Source organism: Ptychodera flava, chromosome 20 (assembly GCF_041260155.1).
Source record: "Ptychodera flava strain L36383 chromosome 20, AS_Pfla_20210202, whole genome shotgun sequence".
NCBI classification, from domain to species: domain Eukaryota; kingdom Metazoa; phylum Hemichordata; class Enteropneusta; family Ptychoderidae; genus Ptychodera; species Ptychodera flava.
In genome coordinates, this window is record NC_091947.1 from 19977541 (window position 1) to 19989818 (window position 12278).

The window sequence follows — 12278 nt, forward strand, 5'->3', positions numbered from 1 at the left end:
CACTGTCGAGGTGCATATTACCTTAAAGGAAGTCCACAGAAGCAGGATTTTCTGAGATAAAAAAAAACATTTTACAGATGCCCTGAGTAGATCCATTTACCTTGTACATGTAGAATCATCAGCATATTTCTTTTTTCCCCTTCCGAGAACCCTGAAGCTGTGAGTAATGATAAAATTAGAATAGAGTTTCAACTGCATGCTGAATGCATGTCAGAAAAGAATTTATTTGTCAGTGTACAGTCAATCATGCTGTTTAATTCATCAACACAGAAAAGCACCCATATGTTTTCAAAAAAATAATTCTGCACAGAACTCCTGATTGGCTGTATAAAAAGCTACACTGCAATGTTATTATTAAAAATTGTAAATGGAAAATAGTGATGTAATGTCAATTCTGCAAGTGTCAATCTACATACTGTATAAGTCCTCCCAGTTTTGTTTTGTATATTTGTTTGTCTTTTTTCCCTTTCCATTTTCTTGAAATTTGTTTCCAGCCATGTCAGGCAGGCTGCCGTGGCATGACTGGTAAAGCCTGTCTCTCCATGCCTTCTCCTTTGGTTTTTCTGTTTGTTTCTGTATTTTTTTTTTTTCTCTTTTCCATTGCTGATACACCAGACTGTCCAAGAAATGGCTGAGACCACCGAGCCAAGTGGGTCAGTGGCAGATGAGTCCGAGGTATCAGGGCAGACGATGTCGTCGTCTAGTTTCCAATCATAGTCTCTCTTTTATTTTTATTTTTTACCATTGCATCTAAGTCACGGCAGACTAATAGCTGTGGATGTTACTCCATGCTGCAAGCTGCACATAATTCCTTCTCACTGCATTTTTTTTATGTCTCCTTCTTTGCGATTGAGATGGTGTCACCTGCATGTTTCCAAGCTTTGATAAGCTTTGAATCTGGGTCTGTTTTTTCCCTCCTTTGAAGTCAAGGTAGCCAACAGTAGTTTCTAACACCTCACACATTTATTTTGTTATATTGCATACATTTCTGTACGACCTCAAACGACCAAGTCTATCTGAGTAATATCACATAAAAGTTACCCAATTTTCACGGCGTTACCGTTACTTCATCCATAGTTCTCTTGAATAAAGTTTGAACTTGATTTTTCCACATGTATCCTGGGTGTTGAACAAAACCTTTTTGTAAAAGACTGGAGTGTATCCCAGAAAATAAATTGCACCTGGTTCCCTTTTGGTACACTGGATGTCGGGTGTCTTTCTTCTTTCAACTGGGGAATGAAGGGCAAAACAAGTCATTGTTTTTTCAAGCCGTCTTTGATACTGAATGTCACCAAAAGGAAAAACAATGTGGCATTTTCAAAAGTTTATGACACAGCTGACAGAACCAAAGTCGGGTGAAAATGACAGTTGGTGGTATAAGCGTGTGCTTATGCTGCATGATGCATGGACGATGTGGATGTTACCCTCATCTACAGTCAATACACGTGAGGTAGAGGGCGCCCTGGACACATACTCAGACTCTTGAATTTTAAAACCTAGCTTTATACTTTGAAGTATGAATATTTCCTGTGCACAAGATGGTCCACGGTTTTGAACTATACTGAAATCCATATCACTTTGTATGTATGGTAATGAGCAGACAGTTATGATGTGTTGATAGTCGTAAAAATTCAGAAAGAACAGGATCTTTTGAGGTTGATGGAAATGATAATAAAATGCCCTTGCCAGCTTCATGTTTAATCAACATTTACTGCAGCTTTCAGCCTGATAAAAAGGCACCATGATGAATTCTGCTGCCCAATATGCAAAATTTGTTGCATGTCACCAACTTTCTTGGGCGGGGTTGCACAATAAAGAGCACAACCTGACACCGTCAGTTCAGATTCCTTGGTTAAGGCACCCAGGTACTACATGTTCCCATTCTTCCTTGTATGCATAATTTGAACCACCAGTTTTTCCATGGGGGAAAATTTTTATGTGAAAAATGAGATTTGTGCAACGTCTTATTGAATTGAGTACATTCATGGACCCTTTTTAAAAGTGTAAGATGACAGTAGATGCTAATTAATAACATTCACAATGTGCTCCTTCAAGAAATGCAAATCATAACGCAGGTAAAATTTTAATGTGTAAGTACGGCAGTTCTGATTTTTCTGAACCCCTTTGGCAAGCAAACTAATAGGACTGAAAAAAAATGTGGTTTATGAAAACGCCCGTTATTAACCAGTCCAGAGTTAATAATATGCTTGGGTAATTTCGCCTTCGCCTGAGGCAATTTTGTGTGTGCGTGCGCTTGTGTCATAACTGATATCTAACTATGTCACTTGTCAACATGATCTTGAATGGCTGAGTCCATGTACATATACTGGCATAAATTTGGTCAGTACTATTTGGTTCAGTGAATTTCGTAGACGTGATGTACATGGAAAAAGGTAGCAGGTCAAACAACAAGAAAATACCTATTTAATGTGCGCTTTGAATGTTGAACAAAATTTTTTACTGTGTACACATATATGTGGAAATGATGCCAAAAAATTCAGAAAATCCATTATGATAAACTGATTGTATCAACTAAAATTCCTTCAAAAATCACATGTAATCAGTTTTTAGGCATACAAAGGAGCCATGACCCTCATGACAGCATTTGATACTGATATTTTAAAATACCAAACGAGAAACACATATTAGTAATCTGTTCACCATACACTTTCTTCTTGTTTGTATTCATAACACAAGTAGGTTCCTCATCCACCAGTGAGTTTGCTCACACAAAAAATATTATATTTCCCTTTAAAAACTGTCTTCTTGACTTTTCAAACCACTTTCCTATGATCAGCCATTCATCTTTGGATCATCGTGACAGTATGTGTAAGCGTAAAGTTTTACAGGAAACAATATACAAGGAAACCCTTCTCACATCTTGAGTTATTTTGTTTCTGATTTCCAGCAGCAAGTCTCTATACAGACACCATCATCTCAGAGTGCAGTCAGTAGGGTAGTTGACCCATCGGCCTGGGCAGCCCTACGTGAACTTGACGAAAACGAACGCTGGGCGGAACGTTGCCAGGTGGTGACCAAACAGGACCATCTTGACTACATCCAATACGCCACTGAGTTTGTGGAAGATATCTTTCAGTCTGTACCTATTAGGTGAGTGGGACATGGAAAACTGATCATTGTTGAAAGTTTCGTTTGTGATTCTGAACTTTTAACTTTTCTAATCAGTATTTACATGAAGCAGAATTATGGTTACCAAGTTATCAAGATAACACCTCATCAAGTTTCCTGACTCTTTACACACAGTATGCTACATCACATTACATCATTTTGACATGTAAAGCCAGCAGTTCTAGTTATTATCATCCAAGCACAATGATGTCCCGATAAATTACCAAGTGAATTCACAATATGACTCCCCCGTACAGCTGAACACTTCTCCTATCTGGTGTCCAATTTCAATCAGCCATCACTATACACCATCATTATATCTGAAACATAATTGAATTTTTCTAGGTTTGAACTGTGTAATCGAGTTTGTAAACATTCAGTGCGTATTCGGAAGACCATTTATGAGCAGTAATAATTCTCATTGTACATACAGGCTGTGTTGACGAATACTTGTCATCACAGCATACAGTACTTGTAGTTTTATACGGGATGTACATTGTAGCTGACACACAAATGAAAAATATCTAAAAATCACAGCCACTGTCAAAGTCAAATTTTAAACTTTGTACCAGGAACACCAGGGTTAATTGCACTCAGAGATGCCTCATTTATTGGTTGTTTAATGTGTTTTGTTTTATCCGTACAGTGATACCAAAACTGATTCTGTGGTTGCTGCTGAAGTAGGAAAAACAGCTACACCAACCAGCGAGGTAACAACAGCGCAGGCTGCTCCTGGTGGGGAAAGTCATACAGTTGAAGCTGACACCAAGAAAGACACACTGCCGCAGGAGGAGGTACCCTCCAATGGAAGTCTGATAGAAAGCGCTATTATTGGCGGTGAGAAACCGACATCACTGCCGACTACAGATCCTGAGTCACAGCCGAAAGCAAAAGAAGAAATCCAGGTACTGCACGTCACACAAGAAAGTGAAGCTGAGCTGAAACAAGAGCCTGCAAGTGAGTCTCCCTTGCAGAAGATTCTTCTCTTGGATTTTTCACCCTGCAAGCAAGATCAGCTGACCCAAAGACCAGTCAGCAGCGACCGCCAGCACGAGATACCCCTGCTTGATTTTTCACCTGCCACTCCGTATAACCCAGAGGGGGAAACAACCTCCAGTGAGGGTACACCACCAGAGGACTCAAAGGAGAAGCACTTTGCATTTGGTGAAGAGAAGGCAGACGGTCAGGTATCAGAGCCCAACCAAGGAAAGGAGGAAGTTGTCGAGGAAAAAGACAAGGAAGAGATTATTCCAGAACCACATCCTGCTGTAGAGACCCAGGAAGAGCCAGCTCAGGTGTTCAAACCAGAGGAAGTTCAAAAACCAGTAATTGAAGAAAGTGCACCTGCAGAAAGTGGTGTCACAGAAGAAGTGAGGAACGAAAAACCTGAACAAGAAGAGCCAGTCCTAACATCAACAGGCCCTGCAGAGACACCAACAGCCCCTGAAGAGAAACCATCAGGTACTGAACAGACCCCAACAGTTCCTGAAGAGACCCCAACAGTCCCTGAAGAGACCCCAACAGTCCCTGAAGAGACACCAACAGTCCCTGAAGAGAAACCAACAGTCCCTGAAGAGACCCCAACAGTCCCTGAAGAGACCCCAACAGTCCCTGAAGAGACCCCAACAGTCCCTGAAGAGACACCATCAGTCCCTGAAGAGACCCCAACAGTCCCTGAAGAGACCCCAACAGTCCCTGAAGAGAAACCAACAGTCCCTGAAGAGACCCCACCAGTCCCTGAAGAGAAACCAACAGTCCCTGAAGAGACCCCATCAGTCCCTGAAGAGAAACCAACAGTCCCTGAAGAGAAATCAACAGTCCCTGAGGATTCAAAACAAGATTGTCCAATCTCTAAGCCTGAGGCAGAGTCAGAGGCCCCTGGAGATCAACAAGTGGCCCCTACCCAGGAAGATTCTGTAGTTAATTTGGATGTAGGGCAAGAGGAAGCCAGGAAAGCAGAGAGTCTGGGAACTGAAACTGAAGGAGAGGCAAAGGAATCTGAGGACCTTGCCAGCACTCAGGCCCCAGCCAGGAACACCACCGCCAAACCACTGCAAAGGTTGCTGTCAGTTGCATCAGCAGCTGACCTGGCAGAATTTGAAAAACAAGAGAAAGAGATTGAACAGCAAGCAGCACTCGCCCAGTTGTTGGAGACAAAACAAGAAGAGGAAGAGCTGAAAAGGGAATCTTCAGAAAATACTCAACAAGGGGATACTCAGAAGGTTACCGGAGTTGATGATATACCAGCAGCACCTGTAGGAGAGTCAGACATAGGAGAACCAGTGCAAAAAGAAAATACGGAACCTGCATCAGAAACAGAACTGAAAAACCCTGCCAAGATACCCATGTCAGAGGATCTGAATGGACTAACTGAAGTGGCTGCTGAAGTCACAGAAATTCAGCCCGAGCCCGCCACGCTCGAGGCCGAAGAGACAGTAACCCTGGAAGATAGCAAAGAAGCTAACAGCCAATCACTGCCAACCGAGGACAAGAAAGAGAAGCCGCGAAGGAAGTTGCCCGAAAAGCCGTGGCTGAAGAAGGGCAAAGCAAAGGGAAAAGCTGTAGAGGAGGATATTGAAATATTTGCGGCTCCCCCACCACCCAAAACTTCCGGAGATCAACCTAAGGGAGTTGCTCCTGCCCAGTCGTCTGACTTGGACGACATCCCCATCAAACTTTCTGCCCCCAAGGGCAAAAGTATTTACGATATGGACGAGACTGACTTTGGGGACCCGTTCGGCTCATCAAACAAGATGTCAAACTCTCCCACTCCAGCCACTGCAGTAGGGTACAATTTTGAGAATGTCACCGACCCCTTTTCGTCGTCGAACAAGACGAGCTCATCCCCAAGAAATAACAATGGAGAGTAAGTATAATTCTAAAGTTTATCGTAAACTTTTATTACATTATCTTGACAGAGTCAGCCATCCTGCAGTATTACTAGCAAAACAGTGAATCATCTATCAAGATTCTAAGTACATGAATATTTTGCTCTCAACATGCCCAACAGAACTGTTGCTCTAACACTTGACACTGCTCCAGGCTTCAACTGTATGGACATAGACATAGCCCTACCAACATAACTTTTACATTTACAGTTATGCTCAACGGAAAGTAGACGATGAGATTAAATGATACCTTACTCAATTACTAATTTACATCAGACACTTTATTTCTAAAACTACACTAGTACCTCACAATATTGCTGCGAGCGGCAAGTTCTCAGAGACAAGAATAACAAATACCAGACCTAAATGATTCCTTAACATAACAGTCGCTTGCCTGCTTCTCTGCCGACATGAGTGCCTTATCTCTTTCCACTGGTTTATTGCCGTAATCTTATACCACGATACTAATTACACAGCGACAAAAAGACAACTGTAAGTTGGCTGAAGCATGAAGTAACATATATGCCTCTCAAAGAGATATATAAAAGGCAAATAATGAAACATCTTCATCATTCATGAATCAAACGTTTTGTCTGAAAAGCTCTTGCAAAGATATCTTGAGACAGACAATAATTATATGGTTTCTCTGGTTTGGCGAGTAAATCTTGTAGAGGATTATACAAATCTGTAATTGACCCTCATCAATTTTGAGCCATTGAATAACAGATAGACAAAGTCTCATTTGATTGGATACAATAAACACAAAACGTTAAACATCCCAATCAAATGTACTTGGCAGAGTATGCATGAGAATAGTTGCACCACTGTTTGACTGCTAGAAGAGATACACAGAACAGTGGACACATAGACAGTATTTCACATTAATCATCAGTAGCTTAGGTAATTGTAAAGTTGGCGATATGGTACATAGCTAGAGACCCCCATGCGTGATAACATTGCCAAATTAAGTCAGTTTTATCCAAATGTTTTTGTCCACACTTATCTTCACTCTAGCACAAATTACAGAGTGGCAGTTGATTGTAACATTTTCACCACCATGGTTTTGCAAAATACCCATTGTTATCAATCGTAAGTGTGGACCTGTTTTACAAAGAATTAGGGGGGTTAGGTCGAGGCATTTTCATACAAAGAATTAGGGTAATCTGTTTTAAGGCATTTTAGTGTCAAAGAAAATGAAAATTGGCAAAAGCAGAAGTCATGATTTTAAAGATTGAAAAATCCAATCTACTTGACACTTACTGAGCAGTGTCTCAACAATGTCGGCCGGTCTACCCCGGCGATGACGTTCATTTCAGCAAGAACTACAGTTGTCTTTTTGTCGCTGTGTAATTAGTATCGTGGTATAAGATTACGGCAATAAACCAGTGGAAAGAGATAAGGCACTCATGTCGGCAGAGAAGAGCAGGCAAGTGACTGTTATGTTAAGGAATCATTTAGGTCTGGTATTTGTTATTCTTGTCTCTGAGAACTTGCCGCTCGCAAGCAATATTGTGAGGTACTAGTGTAGTTTTAGAAATAAAGTGTCTGATGTAAATTAGTAATTGAGTAAGGTATCATTTATCTCATCGTCTACTTTCCGTTGAGCATAACTGTAACACCTGTTATAGATAGCACTGATAGCGAGGACATGGGATGTCTAGTTTTGCCAGCAACTATGAACAGGGCAACAAAATTGCTAAATTACTTTCCATCGGGCTAAATGAGTCACTGTCTTTTATTTCATGTGACCACCTATTAAATTCCTGCAGTCTCTGCTGAGTGATGCATTCATTCAATACTTCACATGATAGGTGATCTGTACAAAAGGGTATTGTGAGGAACTTCCGCTACTGAACAAGGTGATCTGTACGGGCACTGTCACCCATTGTTCAACGTTCCCTAAACTGCTTGTTTACTCAGACCAGGATGACACGTGTGCTTGTTGGATTTTTTGTCCGTTCTCACTTTATGTCAAATTTTAACCTGTTCACTCCCAATGTCCTGTAACCAGGCCCACAATCACCAGCAGTAACAATGGGTTTTAGCTTAAAGGTCTGGTGAAATGCCCATGTTGCAAAATCACAGAAATACATTGATGGTCTATAAAACAGTTACATTCATTTCTTTTTTCGTTTAGCGCGTGTGATTATGAAATATGGCAAAAGAAAAATGCAATGTGGGCGTGTCCCCCGAGCCTCTCCAGTCGACTTTTTTCGGCTTTCCGAAGTTTGCCCGACGCCGTATCTCATAACGGGAACTAAAGTATTTCACACCTCCGTAAGCTCCCTACGGGGGGTAACTTCTAGGGTTTCCGCTTACATGATCAGGATAGTGTCCTCATTCACTATGGGAGAACGTTGTTCTTTCGATGGCTGTGACAGCGGCAAGAACATGAACGGCTCAACTGTAAATTATTTTAAGTTCCCGTCAAGTGTTGAGTGTTTGAACCATAGGATGTGCTTGTCTCTGCTGGTTCGTACGATCGGCCACGGTCCCTCGGCTGAGCCTGCCTCGCTACTTCGCTACACAGAAGGTTGGGACCGCAATGCAAATCAACAGCATGAACACCAACACTGAACGTTGTGACTGCCATTAAAATGCACTTGTCTACAACACGGAACGTCGAGACCGCAGTGCAAATCGACAGTAACTTAAAACGTAAATGGGACAGTGATTAAAATGCACTACAAGTACAACCACAACACGGAAGGTTGAGACACGATGCAAATTAGCTGCATGAACAGCAACACTGAATGTTGAGACTACCATTAAAACGAACAACAACACGGAACGTAGAGATAGCGATACCAATCATGGAGGTAGAGTCCTTCTTGATACAAATCGACAGCAACATGGAACGCGTCGTTGGGACGGCAATTAAATTGAAGAACAACGGGGAATACCGGACCAAGAGGACCGCGATGCAAATCGACTGCAACATGGAATGTTGAAGACCGTGATGAAAATCCACAACACAAAACATCTAGACCGCAATGTAAATCAACTGCAACACCGAACCTTGTTGCCTCGATTAAAATGCGTATGTCTGCTATGTATAGCAAAAGTTTCAATTCTCGCGAGCGAGCGTTCCTATATGCCCGCTGTACACTAGACAAAATGACGTCAAATTTATGTCGAGGGCTCGATTGCGTGTGTCTTAGTTTCAATTCTCGCGAGAGCCATTTATGCATGCTGTACACTAGACTAAATGACGTCAAATCTCTCGCGAGACTTGGCACCATTGCAAATACGTACGACGGAAAGAACGCAATAATACGGAAGTAGACACAGTTTTTGCGAATCGCCGAGAGAGAAGCGCAGATTAAACAAAAGACTAAAAAACCCACGTTTTTTCTTTATTTTACCATATTTTTTAAACAAAATTCAGTTTCGCCGCTGTGGCGAATTAGGATCGATTTTTTTTGGCCACTTCGGATTTCGATTCGCATTGGCGAACGTGGCAAATGGGCAGCGCGAACAGTGTTTTGTTAGCGGATACCGGGCAGAGATAAGGCGGCGTTGGACCGCTATTCGATGTAAATGAACCACACCAGTGACGTCACAGACGGCCAACCATTATCCCCGCTATGGGCGTGACCTGAGTGTCGCAAAATAACCCCATGAAAGCCGCGCATAGAAATATCAAAAAAATTAACACTTGCGCGTACTTTTAGGTTGCAATTCTGTTGCGAGTGTAATAGTATTGACCCCTGGAAGATATTCAGTCACACGAACGGGACCATTTTCACCAGACCTTTAAGCCATGGTGGTGCAAGGGTCAACATTTAGTAATGTAAATCCAGGAAATTCTTCTCTAAAACATAAACTACTCATCTACCTGGAGGATAAAGTCATATATTCGTGAAACCCTCCTTTACCAGCAGAGTATTTAGTACATACTGTATACACAGTGTTAGTTTCACTGTGAGAAGTGTTGAATTATACAATATTGCGCCCCCAACGGTAGGGTTACAAATACTCTTGTTTTCACATTGTGCAATTTCCATTACTTACCGGTAAAGCTAACTGCTTTGTTGCCCAATACAGTACCTTCAAGATACCTGCCAATAATGACATAGATGCTGATGATATTACCTCAAATGACAAGGAAGACTATGATGAGTTTAAACCGGCATCAGAAGGTAAGATAAATCTGAAAAAATTTACCTGGGATTTAATAACAATATGTGTACTTTTGCACTGCTAACACTGTGTAAGTCTAGGTTGTCCAGTTATGCATGGGTATGTTGTACCTCACAGTGGTATTTGTCACTTGGTTACCGTGTTTATGTGTTTTCACTCATGAAGAGGCCTGTGTGAGAGAGAAGAAGATTTATTGAGTGAATGACATCTTGCCCTGGTAATCTTTATGTTTTTTATCCGCCTGCCTGCCAACACACCAACACCACACACGTTTGTCCTGTCAAAAGCATGCATATGCACAGAATTAGTCATGTACCCTTAACCAAAAAGTTTTCAATTGACATATTATTTTAATCAAAAATTTACATCCCAGGTGCCAATTTACATAACACATCTAATTTATCAATGTTACAGATATAACCCCTGACTTGGCCGAGCTTTATAAAACTGAGTATCATAAATGGATAGGTTTGTGTTATAAATCCAGCATCAGTAATATCAACAAACTTTTCTCATATTTCTAATTTTTTTTTTAGATTTTCTTTTTTTTCACTGATAGCATGGTTGTAAGGAATAACTTATTTTTCTCTGTCTTTAAAGCAGTGATGTCAGCAAAGGCAATCTACACAATTTCAAGATGACTTTGATACAAATTGTAAATCCCCCCTCCCAAAAAAAATCAAAATGTGTTATTGCATTTATTGATGGAGTACAAGTAGTTTTCTCAGTAACCCTGGATATTGAAAATTTAAATATTGGAAAAAAATGCCATTACATTAGATTGTGGGATTAAGGGCTTTTGCATCAATTGTGGTGTTAATTTTTGTTTCCAAGTTTATTCTTGGCATAGACTCTGACATACTTGTTTTGTTCACGTCAATCTTTCTGAGACTGCACAAAAACCATCTATGTCTAAATGTTACATCAGTTATAGTAATTCTAATGGGGATATGTTATCAGTCTTATTCAAAATCCAGTTCATACCTCAACAGTATACCGTATCCTAAATTAGGTGTCAAATTTTTTTTTTTACGCTTCTTCATTGCATATGAAAAAAAAAAAAATTGCCATGGACATTACGGCTTTAAAGCTCTTTTTTTTTTTTCAAATTACACATATTATTTTTTATTATGGTGTTGGTTTAGCCATGGTATATTTCTTGTTACTCTTTCCCTTTTTTGTCCAAAGACGTTTTTTTCTCCTTTTCCTTTCTTACGTGTACCTAGCTTTAATTGATTTCACCGCTGACCCTGCACTGCCTGAACCAATGTTTATCATGGACGAAGATTTCAGACCTGCCGGTGAAGGTACACCTAGTTAGAGCCATTAGGGAAATATAGACAATTTACAAAAAGTACATTTTTTCTGCAATTTATAGAATTTGTTTGTGAGGCTTTTTATCAAATTCTTTACAATGTAACACTCTAAGGTGATGAGCATTGTATCTTAACAATTGACTAGCATTTCCCAGTAGAAAATCAGAACTGGTTAGACTAACAATGGACAAAAAATATAAATGTTCCCATTTTACTAAAAATTTTTTTTACTTAACTGTAATTGCCAAAGTAGACTCCCAGCCAATTTACCTAGATGTGTATTTTCAATGAGAATACTGATCTCCCAGCCCATGCCTCAACTCTAATATTTCCTAATGTTAGCTTAGGAGGGTCAGCCATTGCATTCACCACCTTCTGTCTGTTTAGGACCCCTTTTATTCTGTATTGTCTGACTGCCTTTTGTGTATGTTTTAGTGTCTTGCCTTTTTCATTGATCCTGGCAACAGAAGGGTGTAATATACACACACACTGGCCCTTGGGTCGTTCCCCTTTACTTAATTTTGGCACTTGCTCAAAATTCCTGTGTTGGGCATCTCCCGCCTGTTTGCATGTCTATGCATGCCCTCACACCGGGTTCCCTAAGCATTGTTTGCGACAGTGCCTCTGTTAGAACACCAGCTGTTTAAAAGTTTCCATGGGAAATAAGTTAAATTGATTGTTAACAGCATGAAGGCATGATCTGCAGAGTGTGTCCTGTTCGGTGACGTGTTTGTGTAAACAGGTATTGTCTTCCTATCGGCTTTGTTTTAATTTGTTGGTTTTGTTATATTCAGGCTTTTTT

At 40.6% G+C, this 12278-nt stretch overlaps 1 protein-coding gene across 32 annotated transcripts in view; it reads left to right on the forward strand.

Annotated features, from left to right (window-relative positions):
* Nucleotides 1-12278, forward strand: part of LOC139120263 (transforming acidic coiled-coil-containing protein 3-like) — a 43066-nt gene that overhangs the window by 10630 nt on the left and 20158 nt on the right. For 8 of the 32 annotated variants that reach the window (XM_070684527.1, XM_070684532.1, XM_070684529.1 and 5 more), the window contains exons 3-6: nucleotides 616-675; nucleotides 2909-3111; nucleotides 3776-5995; nucleotides 10065-10159. In XM_070684527.1, coding sequence (XP_070540628.1) covers nucleotides 616-675; nucleotides 2909-3111; nucleotides 3776-5995; nucleotides 10065-10159 — 2578 coding nt within the window. Of the gene's footprint in view, nucleotides 1-615; nucleotides 676-2908; nucleotides 3112-3775; nucleotides 5996-10064; nucleotides 10160-10574; nucleotides 10629-11386; nucleotides 11468-12278 lie in introns of all 32 variants that reach the window. The other 24 variants (XM_070684512.1, XM_070684513.1, XM_070684516.1 and 21 more) reach the window with 7 other exon arrangements.